The sequence below is a fragment of the Tamandua tetradactyla genome, chromosome 4 (assembly GCF_023851605.1).
Source record: "Tamandua tetradactyla isolate mTamTet1 chromosome 4, mTamTet1.pri, whole genome shotgun sequence".
Lineage (NCBI taxonomy): Eukaryota > Metazoa > Chordata > Mammalia > Pilosa > Myrmecophagidae > Tamandua > Tamandua tetradactyla.
In genome coordinates this window covers 58,051,344-58,076,564 of record NC_135330.1, presented here as the reverse complement: position 1 = coordinate 58,076,564, position 25,221 = coordinate 58,051,344, and the positions used below count along the sequence as shown (strand labels likewise).

The window sequence follows — 25,221 nt, the reverse complement described above, 5'->3', positions numbered from 1 at the left end:
TGAGGGCTCTTTGGGACTCACAAGTCAAAGTCCCCGAGAGCTACAACATAGGGTGGCAGGGTCCTCAAGCCCCTCTATTCCTCCCTTAGCTTCTCCCAGTCATTCACCATGAAAGGCTCCACCAGCCATGATGATTTCAAGTTCAAGGTGAGCCCTCAACCCCGCTGGAAGTCGGGCAGTTGGGACAGGAGAGGCCAGCCTCCCAGGGCCCGATCCCCACCCCAGCCCTGACCCGATATTACCCCTAGCTGGGATGGAAGGGCCCAGAAGGGTCTAGCATGGTCTTGGGGGATGCTCTGTTGTGTAACCTGGTAGAGCCCCTGCTGTTTGGGGACGGTGGAAGGTGGGAGAAGTGGCCTGAGCCTGCTTTCAAAAATCTCCCCTCTCCTTCCCCCAAGACTCTGCCTCATGCTCTGAGTCAAGGAGTACCCCTAGCTGACTAGTTACCTTGCATATAGAGTATTGATTCAGTAGTATAGAATTTTAAGTGGGGAGGGATTGGTTAGCAGACTGAACCGAGAAACAGGATTTATTTAAGAGAGAAAGGGGGAAGCTACAGACTGGAAACAGAATTGTGCATAGTTTTGGGATAAACTGATTGGCAAAGTGGTCAGTCTGGGGGTTCTGTGTTTGCATAAGCTGACTGAGGGTGATGGAGCTGTTTCAGTAGCTCCAGATGTTCCAAGAAGCCTGGAGAGTTTAGCTGTTGGACACACAAGACGGTCTCTGTGCAATGCCTGCCGTGTCCATCCATCAGCATGGCAGCCTGGGTGGCACCGTTTCCCTCATTAGATTTCCTCCCCTGGCTTCCCCTTCATGTGTCCATCTGTCTGGGAATGTTGATCCACCCGGTCCTTCCTCTCCGCAGGGTGAGCCCAAGCTGTCTGCCCAGATGAAAGCCGTGTCCGCTGAGTGCCTGGGGCCCCCGCTGGACAGCTCCACCAAGAACATCACCAAGTCCCTGGCCTCCCTCGTCGAGATCAAGGAGGATAGCGTGGGCTTCTCCGTCCGAGACCCCTATTACCGCGACAGGGTCTCCCGCACCATCAGCCTGCCCACCAGAGGCAGCACCTTGTAAGCAGGGCGCCAGGAACATGGTCAGGGCAGGCAGGGCTTTGAGTCTGGGCCTCACTGGACCCTTCTGTTCCAGCCCCCGGCAGTCCCGAGGCACAGAGACATCTCCTTTGACACGAAGGAAGTCCTATGACCGGGGGCAGCCCATGAGGTGAGATGACATTCTAGGACCAGCTGGTCTACCCCCTGGGTGGCTGGATCGCTGCACTGTTCCATGTTATCGATCACCATGTATACTGTCTGGGCCAGTTGACAGCCTTCAGTTCCCCCCGACCCCAGGTCCCTTCCCCACCCTGTCAGGTGTGGGCTCAGAAAATATCTCTCCATGTCACCTTGCCCAGGGTGGCCGAGCCCGCGTTGAGCTGTTTACTGGTATGCCTTCATGGTGGGCGCCTTTGTGGTGGGCCCTGGACTGCAGTGGTCATCACACTGACATGCCTTAGGCCCTTTTCATGTCATTGGGAGACCTCAGCTTTTCTTAAGACCCTGTCATGCAAGAGGAGTATAGACAAACCAAAGAAAAAGTGGAGAGAGCAATGCAGAATGGCAGGGAAATCTCAACTGGTCAGCCAAAAACAAGGGCAGGCTCCACAGAGCTTCTGCGAACCATGATGTCTCTCAAGGCTGTCTGTTCCGTGCACATACCTTTCAAAGAGGGCTGGGAGTCTTCTCCAGGTCACACAGCTAAATAGAGGGAAATCAGGGTCTCGGGGTGATCTCTTGGCACTTACTCAAGCTCCAGCTCTCCCTCCTCACCAAAGGACAGGCAGATGCTGATGGCCAGTGGCTGGCAAAGGTGACCTCTGGTAGGGAGAGTTTGCAAGGAGATCCTTGCATGTGGGGCCTTTCAGGATGCCTCGCTTTACCCAGGAACTGGGAGAGCATGCTTCAGTTGCAGTCTGAGAGAATTAGGTCAAAGTCATGATAGCTTTCCAGAGGGAGGGAAGATTCAAGCTCAGTCTCATGGTGACTTCCCAAAGAGCAGGATCTTGGGATATTAGACTTTGGCCAGTGCCTCAAGGTCTTTGACTCTTCTCTGAAGATATTAAGAACAGCATCTAGGAGCTTAATTGGGGATTGGACTCCAGGATCATTGCATAGATAGCAGGTCCTGCTCTGTGGACCTTACAGCTGACACAGAAGGTTCTAGAAACATAGCGCTGGTGTGGATCGGTGGCAGGGGGATACGGTCACTAACAGGTGCTGCTCTCTGACCCAACTTACCAGATCCACGGACGTGGGATTCACACCCCCCTCGTCTCCTCCCACTCGGCCCCGCAATGACCGCAACGTCTTCTCTCGTCTCACCAGTAATCAGAGCCAGGGGTCGGCACTGGACAAGTAAGTGCCAGAGCCAAGGGGCTGGGAGGGTGCCAAGGAGGGGAAAGGGAGCCTATGGGCTGGTCCTTGCAGGAGGCAGGGCTGGGAGTGAGCAGACACCAGCCCTGCTCGTCAGGCCCCTCTCCTGGCATCTCTGACCTTTCTGTATTGAGTGTGGACTTTTCCCTTCCTCCAGCATGCTGGGAGCTCAGGAGAGGGCGAGGAGGAAGCCGCAGGGAATGAGTACAGGGGAGTCAGGTTGATGGCCATGCAAGAAGGCTTCCCCCGAAACTACCCCTTAAATCCTCCTTTGCTGACCCATTGGGGTCTCTGAAGTCCCTTCCTTCAACTTCAAACATCCCCACCCCCACCCCACTGCCATGTGCTTCCAACAAGACCCCATTGACCCTTGTAGACTGTCCCAGCAGAAATATACCCCCTCGAGTTACCTTCACATGACAAGTTCATCTCAAGCTGTATTTATAGCTCTGTCATATTAGTCATTACTAATAGTATAATTTATGTAAACACCAACCACCTACATTCTGGAGGCACTTTCGCTTAATAGCCTGCTTCCACATATACCATTTAATTGGAACTACAAATCAGTCATGAGAAATTTATCTTCCCTATTTTACGTAAGAGGAAATGAGGCTCAAAGAGGTGTAGTGACTCATCCAAGGACAGTTACCTCGAAAGAGTGGGCACCAGGCCCTGGGGTTGTGGGTAGGGTAGCTTCTGACTCTGCTTGGGAAAGTGGGAGCACCCCATCCTCCATATGTTCTTCTCTGTGCTCCCCCAAACTGCTCTGCCCTATCTGGACCTCTCTAGGTTCTCTACAGCCTGACTGAATGGCACATGTCCAACTGGACTCCCTTCTAAGCTCCCTAAAAGCTTTTTACCTAGCAGGGCAATGGTTCTGTGTTCTTCAGGGGATCCCTAGGCTGGAAAGTGCTTTTCCTTGTCTGCACCTGGGGACTGACCTCAACCCCTCCTGCCTCCCCACAAGAATGCCTCTTCCTGGGTCAAAATACTGCTGGGTGAACGCCAAGCTTGGGGGCCAAACCTCCCTCAGCTCAGGCTCCCATGGGGGGAATGTTCAGGCCTGGCTCCCTGCCAACCAGGGTGCCCCCCCCCCCTTTACAGTGGACTGGTCCCTTTGCAGAAGGACCAGCTGGTGGTCTTGCCAGAGGCCCAAGTCCTGTCCAGGGGTCCGTGTCTGGGAGCCTATGCGTGGTGCAGAGCCACCTTCTCCCTGAGGACAATGGAACTTTGTGAATAAGCAAATCCCAGAGGAGTTGCTGGAAGAAGCCAGCTCAGAGGGAGGGGTAGGAGCAGGCGTGGCTTCCTTTGGCTTTGGACAGGTACGAGCAGTGCTGGGTTGGGCAAGGTACCCCAGCTTCTGCGATGGAGCAACCAGAGAGCTTGGAACCAGCAAATGGCCCAGAAACCACGTCCCCAGTGTGTGGGGCTGGTGCTCCCACATCTCTCCATAGCCCTCTCCTCACACCTACCCTGTTAGCTGAGAGATGCCCCAAGTGGGGTGCACCTGGGGGGACACTTCCAGCTCCCAGGATGGCCTATCTCCACCTCCTTTCCTACTCTTCCTCAGCGCCCTTGTGCCTCTGCCTCTCTCTGCTCCCCTGGAAGAGAATAACCTGCCCTCTGACCTCCCCGGTGCTTCTGCCGCCTCTGCCGTCCCTTTGTGTGTGTTTTCCTCTCTCCCCCTAATCCAGCTAATTTTCTGCCCTTCCCAGGTCTGATGACAGCGACTCCTCTTTGTCGGAGGTCCTGAGGTACACACAGAATATCTCTCGTGTTTGGTTCCCCGCTTTCACTCTCGCTGTTCTCTCTTCTCTGCCTCTCCCTCGCCTGCCCCTCCTGCCTGCACCCTGTGTCCTCAGCATGCGGCCCCTCCTCTCCCCTCTCCCCTCCCCACCCCGCGGCTGTACCCAAGATCTGGTCCTGTCCCCGCGGCTCTCCTCTCTCAGGGTCGCCGCATGGCCTCTCGCTGCACCTGGCCCTGCTGGAGCTGAGAGCTTGGGGGTCGGGGGTGCAGCTGCTTGTTGCAGGTCCTGACCTCTTCTCCCTCATCACCTGGGCAGGGAGGGGGTACAGCATGGGATGCCAGTCTGGGGCTGAGCTCTATGAGAGCTGGCGAGATGCCGGGACCGGCCGGGCTGCTGCTCTTTGAGGGGTGTTGACAGATCTGCTCAGCATCCTCATGACGTGCTCGGGTTGTGCAATGGGGTGAGCTCTTCAGACTCTGGCTCTAAGAGAGGGCCATCTAGGGGGGCAGCCCTTGCCCACATTGCTAAGCCAGGGGATGACCAGCCCGGAGGCCATTTCTCCGCAATCAGCCCACACCCCACAACGAGGAGCATGTCTCGGGACCTGGTGGGCCTGAGCCCCTGGCAAACAAAGGGCCATTCTTGGGCTGAGAGCTTCCTCTGGCTCTCTCAGCCGACTCTGCTGGCCTTGCCTCTGGCCCGGGCACTGACAGTTCTGTACATGCTCCTGCGGGCAGCGAGACTTTGCTTCCACGAGACGCTGCCCCATGTGCCAGCCTCTGTCTGAAGGCGGGTCATCCTTTTCCTTCTTTTCCATGGCACGTGGATTTCTCCCCAGACCACACGCTGGATCTAAAAGCAGGAAGCTGGGGCAGTCTGGGTTGCCGCTAGAGCCAGGAGGGGTAGGGGTGCTCCTGTGTGTGAGGCGCCCACCGCAGGCCTCCCGGGAGGCGGGGGACCTAGCTGGGCTGTGGGTGGTGGGAGCCGCACTGCCCTCAGCCCTCAGCGTCCCTGTCGGGAGCAGCAGTCTCCGTGGAGAAGGGCTAGGACATCTTTTCACGCCCGCACATAACCAGTCAGTGCCTCCTCTGCAAAGACCCTTACTGGGAACGTTCGTTGTCAGAACCCCCAAGAGGCTGGGGTGGCAGAGCCCTCAGGCCCCCTGGGGTGGCTCATCCCCTCACCCAGAGCACTCCCGAGAAACTAGGAGACGCTACTCCGAGTCAGCCTCATTCCCCAAACCCGGAGCCGAGCTGGGACTTGGCCTTTAAATGACAGCTACAGGTCTGGCCGCGCAGGTCCAAAAGGGGCTACAGGAAGGGGCATATGTGCAGGAGTCTCTCAGCTTGAGAGTGCCCCAGAGGCCCTCACTGGCCAGTGTGTACACTGGGGGTAGAGGTGCCGGGGGGATGGGGATCTGAGCAGCGCCTTCCCTCTCTGCCTCGCCCTTGGGTAACTGAGGTGGCATGGGAGAGCTCGATGGGTGCTGCAGAGCCAAGGCCCGCATTTGGGCCTCTGCCCCTGCCCAGCTGGGGCCTGGGTGCATTGTGTCTCAGGGTCTGGCCCTGAGAGCCCCATGGGCAGGGGCTGTGCCCCCCACTCCTCCTGCTGTGCCTGGGCTTGGTCCCCCGAAAGTGCTCAGGGTGGCAATGACAGGCCCTCTCTGTCCTGGGCCACCTATTCTCGGTTCTCAGTCCTTGGTGGCGTCTGGCCCGAGTTCCTGGGGCCTCCTTCCTTAGGCCCTGGTCCCCTCTTTGTCCTGACCTCCTGCCCCTGTGCCTCCCTCGGCCTGGCTGCAGTCTCCCAGCTGACTGGGTGCCCTCTCTCCTCTCTCCCGGGAAGGGGCATCATCACCCCCGTTGGAGGAGCCAAGGGTGTGCGGACGGCCCCACTGCAGTGTGTCTCGCTGGCCGAGGGCCACACCAAGCCCATCCTCTGCCTGGATGCCACCGACGAACTGCTTTTCACAGGATCCAAAGGTGGGCGGCATCTAGACGGGGCAGGTCACGTTAGGGGTCTCCCAAGATCCCTGCCATGAAGATGAGAACCCATAGCTTCCAGAGACCCCCCGGGTGAAGGATCCGGGGTCTGCCTGCTCCTTCCCCTTGTGTTATGCCTCTCACCTTCCCTCCTAACCTGCCCCTGGGGGCTCCACCTGGCACCTCCCTCCAACCCTTTTCAGCTACACCTGGAAGCCTCCCAGATGCCCCACCTCTGTTGGCTCATCCCATTCCCCGATGCCACCACGTCCTCAACACCCAGCCCAGCACCCCTACCTGCTTCTAAGTCATCCCCGTGACCTCAGCTGCCGTATTCCACAAAGTCACAGCTCCTTTCATCACAGCAATGTCAGAAATTTTCTACCAGCAGCAAGTCAATTTTGTAGTCACCCTGCAGGCTGGAAACATAAGCACAGATAGCTATGGTAGGAGGGCGGGTGCTAATTGTAACCCAGGTGTAACGGATCAGATCCAAGCTTTTTCTGTAAGATTTACCTGCTACTTGTTCATTTATTTGACCAGCTATTAGCATGTCTAAGAACAGCCAGCGAAGTTCTAAGAATTTTCTTTTAGCACTGGATATCTTGGCCATACTCACAGAAAAGCAAGTTTGCTTGAGAAATCCTGATCTAAAATCTTGGCCCATGCCACTCCTGGGTTTCTTACGTGCACATGTGCCTCTGCACGCGTGTACATGTTTTTGTCTCCTTTGGACCTGGAGCCCCTCCTTTTGGATCCCTCTCGACCTGCTTCCCCCCCAGCTTGGGCATTCCCCTGTATGGGGAGGCAGGCATTATCTGACCCCTGGTGGCTGATGTCACCCCCTCCCCGTCTCTCGCAGACCGTAGCTGTAAGATGTGGAACTTGGTGACGGGGCAGGAGATCGCGGCTCTGAAGGGCCACCCGAACAACGTGGTCTCCATCAAGTACTGCAGCCACTCGGGGCTGGTGTTCTCTGTGTCCACCTCCTACATCAAGGTGTGGGACATCCGGGACTCCGCCAAGTGCGTCCGGACCCTCACGTAAGTGCCCCCCCACCCCGACCTGGCACAGAAGCAGGCTGCAGCAGGTTTGGCTGGGTACAAATGCTTCCCTGCCCAAGTGACCCACTAGCACAGCCGCAGCTCCGTGGGCGCCGTGGCCCCGAGAGGCCCAGGGACTTGGCCTGACCCCGAGGAGCCAGGAGAGACCCCCTGAGTCAGGGAACGGTGTCTGGGGCAGCAGTTTGTATGAGCCTTGGGGCCATCCCATCGGCCTGCCTGCCCCCAAGCTCTACCCTCTTTGAAGTCTGCAGGGTATGGCCCTGTGAGTTCAAGAGAGGAGCAGGGGAACAGGGTGAGATCCGCAGGCGGCATCAGCCTCTAAAGCCATGTTGCCACCTGTCTGCACAGATGAGCTACTCAGATACGGTCCTGGGCCCTGACCCAGTCTAAGGCACACAGGACATGTGGGGAACAGAACTGAGATGAGGCCCCTGCAAAATGAAATCATTCCTTTGTAAAAGTCATGCTTGGTCCTTGCGAGGTTTATACTGTAAGCTACAACCTGTGATATAATTTGATCCGTAAAAAAGGTGAACAGAATGGATATGGTCACCTCCTCGGACAGATAAGGAAACCAAGACTGAGAGAAGTTAAGTGATTTCCACAGTCCCTAGGCTCGAGTCATGTCCTCGTGATTTACTCTGACAGTCTTCCCAAGCAGACTCACTGGCCAGGTCCAGGGACTTGTCTTTGACTTGGGCTACAGTGAGCGCTCCCCTCGGTCTCTCCCTCATTGGATCAGAAACTTCTGTGGGAGGCAGTTTCTCTCTCAGTCAGGGAAGGCTTCCTGGAAGAAGGAGATTATCAGGCTGGTCTGAGTGAGGTTTTACTGGTCTCCTGGCCCAAGTGGATGGACTGTTCTGACCTCTGGCCTTGCCTCCTTTCCTCGTGGGCAGGTCCTCGGGCCAGGTGATTTCGGGTGATGCCTGTGCAGCCACGTCCACCCGTGCCATCACCAGTGCTCAGGGCGATCACCAGATCAACCAGATCGCCCTCAGCCCCTCGGGCACCATGTTGTACGCCGCCTCGGGCAACGCCGTCCGCATCTGGGAGCTCAGCAGGTGGGTGAGAGTTCTGGGAGGGGGCAGGACACCAGGGGACGGTACCTAGGTCTGATTCTGGGATGCCCCACCCCAGGGGTGGGCTGGACCTCAGCTGCTCCTCTGTCCTCCCAGACTGCTGGGTCTGTGCCTACTCCCCTGAGACCCCTAGACCGCTGGGCAGCGAGGTCCAGATTCTTAGGGAGAGGGAGCGTGTACCCATTTGTCCCCAGGCTCTGCAGAGCTCCACCCCGCCAACCCAGGTCCCTCTCCACGGCAGGTTCCAGCCCATCGGCAAGCTGACTGGCCACATCGGCCCTGTGATGTGTCTCACGGTCACCCAGACCCCCAGCCAGCACGACCTTGTGGTGACCGGCTCCAAGGACCACTACGTTAAGGTACCTGCGGCCGCCTCCAGCACCGGGTCTGACTGGGGCCCATTCTCACTGTTATCTCTTTGCTCTCACCACTTCTTCCCTGGGTTATCCTGTGAGTACTCAAGAAAAATATACTCCAAAGAAGATAAGAAGATGTGTGCAGAAAGTTATAGATTATAGCATTATTTCGTAAATGATGAAAAATTCTGAAGCACCCTAAAATGTCTCTGGGTCGATTAACTGTCAAGCAGAGTGTGGAGAATCCTCTGCATGGGATGTGACGCAGCTATTAAAGTGATAAATATGGATACAAAGCAAAAAACATAAAACCCACCCAAAGTGTATTTTCTCTTAGATGATGCCATGGAAAAATCCATGTGCATGGTCAGAAACTGGAAAGCAGCATAAAAAAACAGAAATAAGGGGTAGTGGGAATATGGGTAAATATTTTTCTTTTATTTAAAACATAAGTAATATTATTAAAAAGTGATGTTATTAAAAAGCAAGAAATCAATTGTAAAGGGGGGTTAGCACCCCAATCCCACTTTTCTCCATAGCAGCTCCCCAGCTTTAACTGGGGAGGGGGCCTCCAAGAAATCAGCTAATTCACCCCCTGCCTTAACAGTCTCCCCTGACCCTCAGCCCAGATCCCAGTGAGGAGGGTCAGGACCCCAGCCCTCCGAGTGCCCAGTCCCTTGGAAGAAACAGCATTTCCCTCCTGGCATCCTCTGTTGGGGAGTCCCCCACCCCCACCCCAAGAGTCATGGCTTCCATGCAGGGAAGCCTCTGGGCAGAGGGCAGCAGGGCTGAGTCCTGAGTGAGCAGCTGGCCCTGGCTCTCCCCAGCCTTCCTCTGGACTCTCCCTACCTGTCTGTGCCCCCTGCAGATGTTTGAGCTGGGCGAGTATGTGACCGGCACCGTTGGCCCCACCCACAACTTTGAGCCCCCCCACTACGACGGCATCGAGTGTCTTGCCATTCAGGGAGACATCCTCTTCAGTGGCTCCAGAGATAATGGCATCAAGAAGTGGGACCTGGAGCAGCAGGAGCTCATCCAGGTGGGAGTGGAGTGAGGGGAGGAGGTGGGCTCGGGTGGCTGTTTTCCCCAGCCCGGTCCCTGGGCCTGGGGACCCCGGGTCTTGGGCCTGCCAGCACCAGAGCAGAACTGCTTTCAGAGTTCCCCAGGCTGCCTGTTCTCCACCCTCTTCCCCTGTCTCCACCCTCCCGCTGCCTCACCTGCAGCCCCTCCCAACTCCACCATCTCCCCCTTTGGCAGCCTCTCCACCCCTTTTTTTTTCTCAGGAAGCTTCTGCTCTTAGCTCCTGGGTTGGAATGTGAAGCTCAGTCACCATGTTCCTTGCCTGGGTGCATTTACATTTTAATTTAATCCTTCTGACTGTGGAAGGATCTTAGGCTCGACCCTGGGAGGGGAGCAGAAGGCCCTGTCTCTGGGTCTCCTGAAGTCCCCAGCCCAGGAGGAAGCTAGGTGTTTAGTAGGCCAAGCTTAAAGGCCTGCCCGGCCTGGCTCTTGGATGCCTATCTGCAGGGGGCCCTCGAGGCAGGAGGGAGTGTGGGTGCAGCCCTCGGCCACCACGAGCAAGAGGGACCGAGCGTGCCCCAGGGGTCCCAGGGAGGGCCTTCCTGCTGGGTCCTCTCCCTGCTTCTCCCTCATCCTGACCACCTCTACTCCTCACCTGCCCTGCTCCTCCCGCAGCAAATCCCCAACGCGCACAAGGACTGGGTGTGTGCCCTGGCCTTCGTCCCCGGCCGCCCCATGCTGCTGAGCGCCTGCCGGGCGGGCTTCATCAAAGTCTGGAATGTGGACAACTTCACGCCCATCGGTGAGATCAAGGGGCACGACAGCCCCATCAATGCCATCTGCACCAACGCCAAGCACATCTTCACGGCCTCCAGGTGGGTGTGGGCAGAGAGGTCTGCCCTTGCTCCCCCCTCTCTCCCTGGTGTGGGCAGGGTGGGGCTGGGGGTGTTTGGGGGCCCGGGAGCTGTCCCCGCAGGCTCGGTTCCCCGAGCGGCTGCCCAGCCATGGCCAGCTTTCACCAAGTGCCCGCCGTGTGCCGGCCGCGGGGCCGCAGGCCAGGACATGCCCACTCTCCATGCCTTTCCTGCCCCCACAGTCCCTCCCCTGCCCTGGCCATCTTTGCCCGTCCAGGTATCTCTCAGACCCCAGAGCAGCCCCTAGACCACACCCTCTCCGGCCCCAGCTCTGGTCCCCCTTGCAGGGAGTGCCCTGGCCCTCTGTCCCATGGGGGTGCTTCTCGGGTGGGTTTTTTCTTCGGCCTTATTCCGACCGTGTCCCTTCTCTCCCCCTCCGCCCCTGCGCCCCTCCGCCCCTCCCGCCTCTCCTCTCCGCCCCTCCCGCCTCTCTCCCCACCGCAGTGACTGCCGGGTAAAGTTGTGGAATTACGTCCCTGGACTCACCCCCTGCCTTCCACGCCGAGTCCTGGCCATAAAGGGCCGCGCCACCACCCTGCCCTGACCCCTCCCTCCCCCTCCTGTCTCCTCTCTCGTTCTTCCCCTCTTTCCTTTACCCTGTCTTTCACCACTTCGATCTGAACTGCTTCTTAACGGTAGGAGATTATTTTACTCCTCCTCCCCACCCTCCCTCCACGTGCTGCCTGGCCCAGAGACACAGCCCTTGCCTCCCTCCTCCTCCGAGCACGGGCAGGGGACGGACGCCCAGGAGAGGGGCGCCAGGGAGCAGGACGCCCGGGGGTGGGGTGCATCCGAGCCTGGAAAGACAAAACAGCCGCCAAAGAGAACCCGTGACGGCGATCCTTTCGGGGCCCTGTGCCCCCACCCCGACAGCCCGCTCTCCTCCTGAGCGGTGCTGGTCGCCCAGCCCCAGACACGAGTAGAGAGTCTGGGAAATTTGGCCCTCCCTTTACCTCTGGGGGCAGCCAGCCGGGCCCACCTCAAGAGCTGACCAGCCCCTCTCTGTCCTCCACCCCAGCGACCTGACGGTGAAGTTCTGGAGTGCACGGCGGCTACCTGGTGGCGCCCCCTAGGGGTGAGGTCAGAGGGACGCGCCCCGGACCCTCGGCCCCCGGCAGCCCGGACGACACGGAAGGGAAGCTGTGGTCCAGGCCAGACAGGGCCAGCTGCCCTGGGGACAGAGGGTGTGGGCGTGGGGGTGGCCCTGCTCCTTCTCTCCCTCCGTCCCCCAGGATGCTGAACCCTGGTTCCCTCCCCTGCCTCTTCAGGAGCGAGAGAGGGTGGGAAGGAAATTAAGCTGTGAAGCCAAAGGGCATTTTCCCCTCTCATTTCTCTCCCAGAAGCCCCTTGTGGCCTCTCTCCCAGACAGGCCGCCTCTCTTCCTGCTGAGCCGGCCCTGCCCCCTTGGTCCTGCTGTGAGGAGGCACTGGGGGGCGGTGGCGTGGGGGAGGGGAAGCGTCCCTGGCCCCCATCGTGCCCCTCCCTCCCTCCGATGAGCTGGCCTCGCCCCCATCTCCCAGCCCCTGGAGCTACCGCATCTGCCTCTGAGCCCACGAAGATAGACCTCAGGTAACCATGGAAACCAGGTGCAGGCAGCTGGACCCCTAACTCCTTGGCCACAACAGCCAGTCCCATCGGCCCCAGCATTTCCTTGAGGCCCCAAGGTCACTTTTCTGATGGGGCCAAGGTCAAGCTGCAGGAAAGACTCCTTTGGGGAGATGGTCAGAAATACTTCAGTTATTTAATTTATTATTATTATTATTATTATTTGCTCTTGCCTCCTGGAAACGGACTTGAAGTTTCTTCCCACTTGTTCTTTCTCTTCACCCCTGGGGCCTAAGAAATCCCAAAGGGCATCCATTCCCCTGCCCCTCCAATGCAGCCTCCCTTTGTTTTGCAGAGAAGGGAAATGCCCCCACTGACTCTTCGCAGCTCTGGCCTATCCCTGGCCTTGCCCCCCACCCCCGCCCCACCTGGGGGACCCTTCTAGTGCACCCCTGGCCTCTAGTCTGCCTGACGCTTCAGTGCCTTCCTCCCGTCCGGGACCTGGCACCCACGCTGGGCAACCTGACACCAGCCATGCCCATGGCACCACACGTGTCTTCTCGCTCTCGGGGTCTCATATCTGCCATCCTCTCTAACCCCCAAGGCAGGAGCCAGGGAGCATCCCTTCCCCAGAGCCCCCATGTACATCGCATAGAAAGCGGCTTGGTGCACTGTATCTACTAGGAAAAGGCCGGCACCCCCCCGCCTCCCTGACACCCACCCAATCCACCTACATCATTCGCCACCCACTCCCTACTTGGGATGGGGAGTTTTTAACCAGAAGTAGCCTCACCAGCTTATTCTCTGGTTATTCAGGAGACACATTTGCAAGCCTTAAAACTGGCCTGGGGCCAGGGGCCCTCCCTTTAGGAAATTAGCGTGAAAAGGGAATTAATTGAGTTTCTCTTTTCCCTGGGGCTGATGCACAGGGATGTTGCTAAAGCTGAGTTCAGGCACCCCCTGTTGGGGGAACTCTGAATTTACTAGAATGGGCCTTGGTGGGCTGGGGTGGGGAGGGGTTGGGGAGGGGTAGGAAGGGGTGGGAAGGGCGCTGTCCCCCCAGCCTGGCCACACTTTGTTTTTCCATTGCCTAACTGGTCTTGTGCTTCCCAGTCTCGGCCTGGGAGCCGGGAACCCCAGCTCTGTTCAGAGGACGTGGTTACTTTTTAGACCTTGCACAAGTGGATCTGTATTTCTGTCCTTGTCCTCGGCTCCTCTCCCTCTGTGGCCAGGGCAGTTCAAGTCTGCTCCGTGTGGCCCTGCTGTGGGACAGGTCAGGCCCAGGCGCACCAGACAGAGGAGGCCGTCTGCGCTGTGAAAGACAGAAAACCCTCTAAGGGCTGGGGCGAGGCCTGCTCTCCCGCGTCATGCTCCCCGAGGAGCTGCCCTGGAGACTGCAGAAGTTGACCTGCTGGCCAGGGGTCCTGCTGGATGTACTGTTGAATTCTGGAGGGGTCGCTTTGCAGGAAGGACACATTTCCCAAATACTGGGACAGGCTGCCTTGGATGACTGGAAATCCTTCTTCCTCTGGCCAGCCCAGAGGTGCTGGGAAGCTCCCTTTGCCACTCAGAAGTGAGTAGAGTCTTTCCCTTTCCTCGTCCCTCCCTACCTGGACAGAAAGCTTTGACCCTGTGACCTGTAGGAAGGGATCTGTCAGCTCGACTGTTTGCAAATTGTAGAAGCATGTGAGGCTTTGCTCTCCCTCCCCAGCCTGGGGGCACTGAACTGTATCCGCCAGGCCTGTGCTCGCACAAGGTGTGACCCCATGGCCCCCGAGAGGTGCTTCATCTCATTGCCCATTTTCTGCGCTTTCTGATGGGTCAGCTACCTCATGCGGGGCCGGCTCTGCTGTCCTGACGAATATCATTGACTTGGAAACTTGAAGTCCTTCGGGAGCACTGAGCCTGCTGTCACCAAGCCGCTGCGAGCTGTGTTCCACGAGCATTGGACCCTCTGCCCATTCCTTCAAGGGGGTCCCAGGTGCACAGCTGGGTGCAGACCCCAGCTCCACGCATTTCACAAGCGTCATAAGTGTTGGAAGCACAAAATGGTTGTGATAGAGCACAATAGTGGGGCTTGCAGCAGCAGCCGGGGCAGACCTGGGCCTGGAAGCCTCTCCCAGGTTTGCTCTTTCCAAATTAGACTGAGGATGCCCGTGTCTAGGGATGGTGTGGGGGGCTGCTCTCGCTCGGAGCAGCTGGACGGCTTGGCATTTGGCTTGTCCTAATACTGGGATGTGTCCTACTGCTGCTTACCCACCTGTACCTATCCTAAGACCTGGGTGAGGCTGGTCCCTGCAGGCCAAACCACCTCTGTATCCTGTGGGCCCTGAAGTGGAGACCTCTCTAGACCCTACACCCCAAATCTTTAAATGCCTATAGCCAGGCTGGGCCCCAGCCCTTAGAACAGTTTTTTGTTCTTTTGTTTTTAACTGAGCCTGGAGATTGGACCCAGGTTCACTATCTCCCGGGGTGAGCCCTCTGTGAATACTTTTTAAGCTGACTAGCATGCTCCTGAGATGGAAGGCATCTTCCATCCTCGCTGCCCTCGGGCCTTCTCAGCGCAGACACGCGCCCTGGCCCACTCTCAGTGTTACCCACATCAGTGTTTGCTTTTATGTGAGTGGCTGACTCCTCCATGGCAGCCTGAATCCTCCACAGTAGCACCTGGAGTTGCCTTTGGAGATTTCCAAGGAAGGAGGGAAGGCAAAGCAGCAGAGGCTGGCACAACCCAAGCCTTTGAAGTGGTCAGGATGCCATCCTCTGCCCCTCGGAAGGAGCAGTCTCCCCATCTCCCCACTCTCACCCCAGCTTCAGCCTAGGAAACCCAGCACCCTCAGATGTCCAGCCTGCGGCCATGTGGCTCAGGCAGAGGGCAGTTTAAAGCACAAAACCACTCGGTGAAGACACAATATCTGGGACAATCTCGTGCCACTTGGCATGGTAGAGCCGCAGGCAGGCAGCTTCTGGGAAGCCAGGGAATGTGGTGTCTCTTTGTCCTGCTCTCTCCCATCCACAGAGCCTGCCCCAGCTTTGGGGCATCCCCTGATGAAGTCTGGGCTAGGTGCAGGCACAGTCTCCTTGGTGGTTCACACCCCACCTAGGCCCCGTGTTTTTGCCATCATGTTGTGTGGACATGGCCTGCCCCGCGGGAGCAGCGGTGCATTCCCAACGCATGGCCTGAGCCTGTGGCGTCTGTCCCTTTGCCATCCCAAACAGCATCCCGCTTGCTGCTCTCTTCCTGTGAACCAGCCCCCTGGTCCAGGCTCAGAAGCCAGGGCTTGGCTACTGCCCCCCTCAGGCCTTCCCGGGCCTGGCCCTCCTCTTCTGGCTCCCAGATCTTTCAGTGCCCTTTTGTTCTGCAGGGAAAGTTCCGTTTCTTCTCTGGCATCTTTACTCTGTCCCTACCCCTCATGCTCGGCACTCAAATGAGCCCTCAACCCACGCCACAATAGTCCTTTGAACCTGTGTCCCTAGGATCTTGCAAGAATGTGAAGGTGGGGACGATACTACCGCAAGAAAAGCCGAAGGTCATAGAAGACCCCTGAAGTGGCTTGGGCCCTGCCCTCCCCACCAGCTCTTTTCTATCTATCCCCACCCACCCCACCCCTGCCATAGCTGCAGGGTTTTATTTGGCTCATGCACTCCTCTACATGTGACTAGCACAAGGTGTATATATGTTTTGTACCTCTGCCAATGACTGTACATAGTGTATGAAAGTTATTTAAGCCTCATGCTGTATATTTCTGTTCCTAGATTGGATGTGTGTGTTCTAAGAAGTTGTCATAAATAAAACCCGAATTGCCCTTGTCTGTGGAGGTATGGCACCTGAGGGCTGCTGACCTTTGGCTGGTGACCCTCCTTGGGGTGGGAGGTGGGTGGCGGCTGGGTGAGGCAGGCCTTGGGGCTGGACTCAGCCTGTTGAGAACTTCCTGGACTGTGAATCTGGGGCTTACCCAAACACGAAGGAGGGTTTTGAGAGTGGTGAGTTCTCCAGACTTCATGTTTTACCTGCTGGGACAGGTACAGCAGCTAGAAAGGAGGGCATTAGCATTTACTGAGCAGTTACTGTTTCTCGCATTTTTTCAATGCATTTTCACTATCCTGTGTGACAGGTGGAGGCATTCCCATTTTATGAAGTGAGAGGAGTCTCAAAGAGGGCAACTTGCCCAGGATCACAGCTAGTCAGGACAGAGGCAGGATTTGAACCCAGACCCACCCAGCCACAGCTCCCACCTTCTCCGGAGCCTGGAATAGGCTGTAGATCATGTGTTCCAGTTGCGTCTCCTTCCCTCGCCCCTCGTGAAGGGGATGTTAATACGGAAAACAGCTCTACCTTGGTCTTGATTGTTTTGTTCTAGAGCAGTGCTCTTCAGTCTTTTAAATTCCATATTCCCTTTTCCCATATTCCATATCACCACCTCCAGGAGAGTCTGGCCCAAACCCTGCAGAGAGAGGCCCCTAAGGGAGAATCTGCACCTTCATCACCAGCCAAGACCATTTTGTAAAGCTTTGGTTTGTTTTGCTTTTTTTTTTTTGTATTATGAAAACAATAGGGTCTCTCTTTGCTTTGTTTTCCAAACATAAGACAAGTTGCTTTGTCAGGTTACCAGGTCCCTGCTGCTTATCTAGACCCAAGACTTGACCTAATCCAAGTAGTGAGTTCCTGGAGTTTGTAGGAGGCAGAACCCTTCGTGGGTTGGCAGGAAGGCTTCTGGAGGGAGGTTTCCTCCCAAGAGGCGTCTGGTCCTCAAACAGAGGGGTCTTGGAGATTGAGAGGGGCCCCTGAGCCACTGAGGAGGACACATTGCAGAGTTGCTTTACTCTACCCGTCCGACAGCAGAGCGACTGTCCTGGGAAGCAGGTGGCTTATTGAGGGCAGTTGTTTTTGGCTGACTGACCAAGCCTCGCCCTGCGCCACCCTAACCCGCCCCACCCCTTGCCCGGTCTCACCCACCCTCGCTTCCCACAGAGCCCCCGCTGACTGCGTTGCAGGAAGTGACCACTGGGCAGGGCCAGCACAGACCAGGAGGAGCTTGTGGGTGAAACCAGGAGGCCCGCCCTGGAGCAGTTTCCAGCACTGCATTCCTTCCCCCCTACCCTCCCCCCCCACCAGCAGCTGCACCCGCCTCCTCCCCACCTGAGGGTTTGCAGCAAAGGTAGTTTATCCAAACATATGTCTCCGGGCGTCTTGAGGGGGCGCAGGTGCTCAGAATCAGTGCTCCTAGGGAGCAGGGGTTAGCAGGAAGGCTGGGTTAGGTAACATTGATTTTTATGGTTTGAATGTGGAGTGTTATTGTTGTTGTTTTACAGAGTATGAGATAAATATCTGCTTATTATAGACAAATTGGGAAATAAAGTGTCAAGAAGAAAAATCCCATTTAGGGTAGAAGCTCTAGGGCAGATTTTCCCAGACCCAAAGAAATGGTACTTCTCACAATGTGATGAGAGTCATTCATTGTCAGAGCTGGGCGGCACCTTACAAAGAAAGCTTTTCTAACCAGCTCAGTGTAAAGGTGAAGGGAACCAAGGATCAGAGAAGTCAAAGAGTTGGCCAAGGTCATAGGGGCAGAGATGGTCCTAGAATCCATTACCTCCCCTCTCAGGTCTTCTCCCATAGTGACCGTAATTTGACCAAGGGAAAGGGGCTGATTTGTGGGGCCTCCAGAAGTGGTCATATACCAAAGCACATGACAGGCAAATAGGTTTTTTTTTTTTGCATAAGGCCGGCACCGGGAATCGAACCTGGGTCTCAGGCATGGCAGGTGAGAACTCTGTCACTGAGCACTATGACCTGCCCTGAATAGGTTTTTAATAAGTACAATTTTTGTCATTGTTTGTGGCAAAGTGAGATCACCTTTTGGGGGGCAAGGGGCATGACAGGAGCATGCTCCTGAGTCTTGGGATAATCCTCATTCACCTCCATCTATTCAAGGTTCGGCTAAAACAGGTCCAGTGACAGCAGGTAGCAGCTGATATGGGACCCAGAGGACAGGAAGGGGAAGTGGGTGAGAAAGGCCTTCTAGCCACTCCAGAGATCAGCGGGGGCTTTAATTCTGCCTTTGTGGTTTGTTTTCAAGCATGACCAAGTGACTCCAGCTGCGATAATGCTGCAAGGTGCAAAGCCACCACAGAGGGGTACACGTGGGAGGCTTGGGAGCAGGCAACTGAGGCAGGCACTGCAGGGTGAGAGCTGGTACGAGCTCCCTGTGACCAGAGTTCCATCCAATTCAGACCATGGTTGCTCACGGCGGAATCTACTTTTTTAGGATGGCTGTTTAGGACAGTGGTTAGGATATTTAGGACAGTGTCCCGCCCCCTGAGCTTTGCCTAGGTTGGCTGACCAGAGGTCATAGGAGATCCCCTAGCTGGGGAAGGACCAGGGGTTGGTGGCAGTGAGAGCAGCCAATGACCCTACGTAGACCCAGAGAATGGCTCTGACGGCTCTCTCGGTCACAAGGACCAGGGAATTCCAACAGGAGCAGTGTGAACTGGTGGGCACTGACACAGTTCATCTCTCAGCATCTGGGAGAAAACATCCAGTTTCTTGGAGGAGCAGCAGTTGAGCTTCTGGTGAATTCATGTTGTCACTTGAGTTATGTCTTGGGCTACACTAAGTGGCAGCCACAGTGGCATTTCTACAGAGCAGCTCTGGTCCTGACTGTGTCATATCCAGGCTCTCTGATCTTCTGGGATAGGTTGTGAGTCCCCTAATAACCTTTAATAAATCATTTTGCTGCTTAAACTAACCAGAGTGGACTCTGTTGTTTACCACCAAGGACCATGCCCAGTGTGGTCAGATGCTAGATGATTTTGCATGTTGCAATGTTACTTAAAAGTTCAAGTTGATGCTGAAAATAATCTGCATGCTCTGACCTCAGACTCCTTGGCTGGGTGGAAGGGGCGTGTGGAGGGCCAGTGCATGGAGAGGCCAGTCTGAAGCCAGACATCTGCCACAGAGAAGAAGGCACAAAAGGGATGGTTCTGCCCCACATGGCCAATCAGGAATTGACTCAACTGGAAAAAGAAGGAAACACCCAATTCCATGAAAGCTCCTGCTTTCTCCTTTTATTAAAAAGGTTTCCTAGGGTGGGGCTCAGGAGCCCAATTGTCACAGTCTCGTCAGCTCAGGCAGGGTCCCAAGGATACAGGCTCAGAAGTAGTGCTTTTTCAGCCTCCTCCTGCAGAAGCAGGTCGAGAAGCTGACTGGCAGGTTCTCCTTGGCTTCCAGAACATAGGAGATCTGCGTGGCCAGGCAGCTGATCATGGGGTCGGGGTCTTTGCACATGTACTTTAGGGCTGTAACACAGACACGGCTATGGCACTTGGCGCAGAGTAAGGCTGCTGGCTGGGCAGAAGGTTCTGGGCTCTGGGACGCTGGTCAGGATGACCATGGGGAAAGGTACATGACCATGGGGCAGAGATTGGCAGCTTTAAAATTTAAGGAAGCGTTTTTTCTGGTAGTCCACGTTGCTCTGTACAGTCAAGACCACACACCTGCCACAGGCTCAGGGAGACCCAAGGCTGGGCTGGTCCTCGAGCTACATCCATTTGCCAATACTTTCAGTCATCTCTTCCCTTCCCCTCCCTGGCTCTACCCTCCTCTTTCCCATAGGATGGCATGAGTGAAGTCCTTCAACTTCAGAAAAGAGCCACAGCCAGGGATTCTACCAACACGTGGGAAACCAACAGCCTCCAAAAAATGCCAGGAATGTAACATGACAGAGGCAAGACGAGGAGAAGGGAGGAGAATGTGGGGGGAGGATGTGTCTAAAATGGATGAGTGGAGAATGCCTGGATTTACAACACAGGCAGCCAGGTGGACTCCAGGAGGGAGTTGCTCAACTAAGGAAAATCGATGTCCCTCATATGAAAAATCCAAAGAACTGTTCTGGCTCTTGAAAGGCCTTGGGACCGATGAGCAGGGGGGTGGATGAGTGAGCACAGGGGGCAGGAGGGCTCTGACTGACCCCCCCAAAGCCTTGAAGATCAGCCTCCCTCTTCATGCCCTTTAGATGATCATTTTGGTGAGCATATCTGCCCATTTTTTCCTTGCTTTTGAGTCTTCCCCACCAACACCAAGACCTCTGAAAGATGTGAGGAGTGCATGAGAGGGCAGCTGCTCACCTGTATGTGCCTCTTCAATGTCACTGGGATCGTCCACATCTAGGACCTGAATAATCTGGCCTGTGGAGACACACCGAAGTCCCTCAGTGGCCTGCACAAAGGGCCAGTGGGGCACTGGCTGCACTCCCATCCCTTCCTCCAAACACTCACCATCCCCTTCCTTTGCCTGTCTTGCCCTCCCCACACCTGGCTTTGCCTCCCATCCTCAGGTCTGGGCTTTCCCCTTGAAGTCTAAATCATTTCTCCTGCTGCTGTGAAGGGACCTAAGCAAAGTGGACTGGCTGAAGGAGAGGATACCCCTCTGTTCCAAAGAGACCTTTCCCTAGAGTGATGCAGGATGGTCCCCACCAGTCTCTGTGTTTCCCCAAAGGACAGCACCCAAACGTCTTGTGCCCAGTCCTTCAGGAGCCCTGGCTCTGGCTGGCAGCCTAGTCTCCTAGGTCCTTTCTAGGGTATGAACGTTGTGCAGGCCAACCTGGGAGCTTCCTACAGGGGAGAAAAGTAGGTGGAGACTGTCCCCCACCCATCCACCAAAGTAATCACCATGGGCCTGCTGCATCCAAATGTGACAGCTCCCCAGCTTAGGACAAGGACACAGTGGCTCCAAAGCAAAGGGAAGGCCGTACCTGCAAACCACACTGCTACCTGGCGAATGGGGGCCTGTGAACTCTTGAAGAGCCCCATAGACTGTTTCAGAAACCAGAGAGCTTTGTTTGTTTCCTGCTCCAGCTGTAAGAAGTATTGGATTATGGAAGGGGCCAATTGCCAGTTCATCTGTCCCCTCAGATAATCTGGAGACTAGACTGGAGCCATCTCCTCCATGCAAAAATGTGTCAAGACATTCGAAGTCTCTAATCCTCTTCCACCCCAGCTCCTGAAATCTTATTTCCTCCACAGAGCCTTTCTGGATCGACTCAGCCACAGTGATCACTCTCTCTGGCCTTGACCCAGTTGAGAACTCCCACAGATTTGCCCCAATCTTTGGCTCACACATCTTTTTCTCCTACTTCAAACAGTAGAGATGTGAGCACCTTATTGCTAATTTACATCTTGACTTAAAATCTTCAATCTCTGCTCTAGGCTGCAAAAGAATCAGCCAGGTCTATAACATTATGTTTAAATAGTTCCTCGCAGTGCCACATGTAATTAAGTGTTTTAATACCTTCCTTCACCACCCAGGGAATGCATCTACTTCTGTGTCTTTCTGAAGGCTCAGAGGATGATGTGTCCTTCCTTTTGCAAAGCTCCACAACGTAAATCTCATTTTATGCATTTACTTTCTAGCTACTATTCCACTCTCTTTCACTCTGCAGTGTAAATTCTTAAAAGAGAAGGCCTCACCAGTGGTTTTCAAGCTTTTTTGGCAACAGAATCTTTTCTTCAAATACAAGTCCTAGCTGAATACCCAATACCCAAACCAACAGAAGTGAGGCTTCTCAGGTTGCAGGTAGTGGTGAGGCTGACCCCAGCCCACCTCCTCATTTCCCCCATCTTTCAAAATTAGCCTGAGGAATGCTTGTGTTCTTACAGAATGGTCTCCTTCTTCCATCATTCCACTGACTCTGATCTGGGGAAGGTCACCAGTGGTTTCTGTAATCCAAACCCAATGGGTAATTTCAGTCTTATCTTCCTGGGCTCATACTATGGTCACACTTGGACCACTCAAGCTTCTTGAAACCATGACCTTCCTAGGTGACCGTGACCCTACACTCTCCTTGCTCACCTTCCACTTCTTCTTCTGACTTTCTTTTCTAGTCTCTTGGAACAGACATTTCCCAGTCTGGACTCATACATTTCTCTCTCCACGTGATTCCTTTAGATGAGCATGTCCATTCTACTATGTGCTTGGTGTTCACAAGCCCGCATCTCTAGCACAGCCCTGTTCTCTAAGATATCTTCCCACTGGATAGATCCACTTGGAATTCCCACAAACTTTACAAATTTGACACATAGCAAAATTGAGTCACTATACCCACCCCCACCCCCCACACCAGCTCCTCTGTTCTGTATTCCGGACTTTAGTACACGATACCAATGCCCATCCACGTGGGGAATGAAGACTGGCTCTTCCCACCCTTGTCTCTGCCTCCATGACTTTGTCATCTCTCCCTGAGCCCTCTCAAGAGCAGGCTCCATTCCTGTCCCTGCGAATTTGCCCTCTGATCAGCAGCCAAGGTGATGTCTGAAATGCACAGCTATCTAGCCACGTTATCCCCTTGCTTAAAACACTTCAGTGGTTTCCGCTGCCTAAAGCATCGAGTCTTGCTCCTGACTGTGACCAAAGCTTCCCTCTCACCCCGGGGCCCAGCCTCTCACTTCCAGCCCTGTGCTTTCGTGTGGAGGCTGAGCATGGGCAGTCCATGAGCCAAAACCAGCCTGCAGGGTTTTTAGTTTGGTTCACACAAAATGTTTTAAAAATTGCAAAATTTTTTGCCAATATAAATGTGGGGAATTTCACCTAAAATCAGGATTTCCTGTTTCTCTTAAAAAGTTGGAGGATTTAGCAACACTGAGCCCACTTTCTCTTGTAGAAACAATCAGTTGACTCAGCCAAGGGCTGTATTGTCGCCAGGGAGAGTTATCTTGACAAAGATGATGAGAAGTGGTGTACCACTTTCAAATGCCTTGTTGCATATTTGTTTCAATCAAAAACCTGTTTATACTGATCTGTGCCTAGACCTTGGCTATGTTTTGTTTTGTTTTGTTTAAATGTATGAGCATCGAGTACTTATGCGCAGTTTAAATACCCGGAATTTTCTAGGAATGCATGTCCCAAATAAATCAAAGGAAGACTGTACTTCGTTTGGTACAGAATTCCATCAAAATTTTTTCATCACTTTGAAAGTCACATCACCAACAGCAACCCTCCCTGTGGTATTTGAGTCCCCAGCACAGCATTCTTGTATCTCTTTGAATTTGGAATAGACCCATACGCAGTGATTTCATGTAGAGGGTTAAGGAGCCAACTACTTCATGATGAATAACTGGCCCCAAGTATTTACATAAATTAATTACCTGTATTTACCCAGATTTTATTATGAATTGTTTTCCTTCCATTTCTCTTTTTTATTAGAGTTGGGACATTATATTATTTGTTTTGGAAATATGGTAGGTAAATTATATTTTCCATGAATTTCATTTTAGGATAGTAAAGGGGTGTTCTAAAATACATACTGCAGCAAGGGTGCATTGGATCTCAGAGACTGAAAATCACTGCCTTAGATAGATTGCAGGGTCTTCAGTTCTCCCCAGAGCCCATCCCAGTCTGCTTTCCTGATTAATGCTCTCTGTAGTACCTTGTAGGCATTTGAGTTTTCTGCTCTTGATTCCAAGTCACTTATTGTTCGCCACACAGCAGGCTGTTGTGACCTTATTTTTTATGGTAGTTTGTGAGGATCAAATTATGTAAGAGGATATGTTCTAAGTCTCTGGGCCACAGAGTGAAAGCTTTGCTCTCCACCCCTGTGTAGTTATCACTTCAGCCTAGACTCCTAGTCCCTTCTCTCTGCGTTCCATCAAATGACACCACCTCCAGGAAGCCTTCCAACAACTCCCAGATGGACTTGAGCACCCCTCTATTTTACTTCAAAGTAGATTTCTCTCATTTAGCCCTTTCCAAGGGATTCTGCAATTGCCTACTTGCGTGCCTAGCTAGACAGTAAGTCATGGGAGGGCAGGAACCATATCTGTGCACTGGGCACAAAGCAGATGCTCAGTGAATATCTGATTGTCGAACTGTTGTTGCTTCAATCCCCAAAAGCTGCAGAAAAATGACTCAGAATGCTGGGTCCCCTGCCCTCCCTCGAGCAGGAGCAAAACGGGAAACTGCTGGCCTACCAGGGCACTGAGGATGGTCCATTCATCTTTCTCAGCAAATATCCCTTTGAGCCTCGACCAGCCCAGTATGTTGGCAGTGTGGCAGAGGGCAGACCGGCAGCTCTGGAGAGAAAGGAAGGCTCAGCACGAGGAGTTACGGGAGTGGGCTGGGGAGAAACACAGAGGGGCACAAAGAAGGGAGGTAAGCAACAATGAGTTCAGACTCGGTAGGATGGGGGAGTCCAGTGAATCAAGAGAGACCTGGAGGTGAGGAGTGGGCAGTTTGGTGCTACCTAATGAGAAGCTAAAAATTACAGCTGTGGTGATCTCGATAGTTTCTGTGGCACCACACAGAGACCCAGAACAATGAAAGTGTGCCCCCCATAGCCTTATCTACCACCTCCCACCATGGTCTCCCATCCCTGCAAAAACAGGCTCTTTGAAAACAAATTTCACCAAAGTCTTGTTCCCCTAACTGGGATCATCACTATTCTAAATAGGGCTCTATCAGGAATATCACCACTGAGTTCACTGCGTGGGACTCCACCACATGAAGAGAGTCTCTCCGTTCAACTGCCTGTTCAGCAGTGTCCTTAAACATTCCCATAAAGGGCCTCAGGAAGGGCAAAGAAGCTAGTTCAGCGAACTGACTGGGTGCCTGTTGCAAACCGAGTCAGCCAGTTTGCAGGTCTGACTTCTCTCAGCTGCAGTTCACATTCCTGAGGCCCCTAAACCCAGAGCTGGACCCATCCAACCCCGGAACATGGGCCAGTTCTAGGCCCTCTTGCTTCTGCCTCTAACTGCAGGTCCCCTGCCCAGGGAGCCCCTGTCTCTGTTCAAGGGAATACGCAAAGAGCAGCTTGGACAGAAGGCCACTGAAGCCAAGCGCAGAGAATCAGAGAGAGGCCAGACCACAGGGCTTGGACTCACTCCTCAAGGTTTTCACACCCATAATATTCCACCGTGCTTTGGTGGCAATTGAATGGAGCTTGAGAAAAAGAGTTTAAGGAAAACCTGGTGCAGGCATCTGGTCATCTGCAGTGACTTAGGGAAACTCTCCAGGGCTAGAGAATATAGGTGGCTCCTTCATCTTCCAATCCCCTGCCACGGCCCCCTCCAAAGGGCCGAACCTTGCAC

At 54.5% G+C, this 25,221-nt stretch overlaps 2 protein-coding genes across 7 annotated transcripts in view; one reads left to right on the top strand and one right to left on the bottom strand.

Moving 5' to 3' along the window:
• Nucleotides 1-16,622, top strand: part of KIF21B (kinesin family member 21B) — a 49,105-nt gene extending 32,483 nt beyond the window's left edge. For 2 of the 6 annotated variants that reach the window (XM_077157366.1, XM_077157368.1), the window contains 11 exons: nucleotides 90-147; nucleotides 869-1,074; nucleotides 1,151-1,225; nucleotides 2,302-2,415; nucleotides 6,027-6,163; nucleotides 7,026-7,206; nucleotides 8,124-8,288; nucleotides 8,548-8,665; nucleotides 9,531-9,701; nucleotides 10,358-10,557; nucleotides 11,615-16,619. In XM_077157366.1, coding sequence (XP_077013481.1) covers nucleotides 90-147; nucleotides 869-1,074; nucleotides 1,151-1,225; nucleotides 2,302-2,415; nucleotides 6,027-6,163; nucleotides 7,026-7,206; nucleotides 8,124-8,288; nucleotides 8,548-8,665; nucleotides 9,531-9,701; nucleotides 10,358-10,557; nucleotides 11,615-11,669 — 1,480 coding nt within the window. In that variant the 3' untranslated portion in view covers nucleotides 11,670-16,619. Of the gene's footprint in view, nucleotides 1-89; nucleotides 148-868; nucleotides 1,075-1,150; nucleotides 1,226-2,301; nucleotides 2,416-4,151; nucleotides 4,191-6,026; nucleotides 6,164-7,025; nucleotides 7,207-8,123; nucleotides 8,289-8,547; nucleotides 8,666-9,530; nucleotides 9,702-10,357; nucleotides 10,558-11,614 lie in introns of all 6 variants that reach the window. The other 4 variants (XM_077157369.1, XM_077157365.1, XM_077157364.1 and 1 more) reach the window with 4 other exon arrangements.
• A 4,219-nt stretch (nucleotides 16,623-20,841) lies between these two features.
• The window catches only part of LOC143680251 (maestro heat-like repeat-containing protein family member 7), a 44,128-nt gene continuing 39,748 nt past the window's right edge, over nucleotides 20,842-25,221 (bottom strand). The window contains exons 20-21 of the mRNA XM_077156792.1: nucleotides 24,106-24,251; nucleotides 20,842-20,997 (exon numbers count right to left, since the gene is read on the bottom strand). Coding sequence (XP_077012907.1) covers nucleotides 20,961-20,997; nucleotides 24,106-24,251 — 183 coding nt within the window. The 3' untranslated portion in view covers nucleotides 20,842-20,960. The remainder of the gene's footprint in view (nucleotides 20,998-24,105; nucleotides 24,252-25,221) is intronic.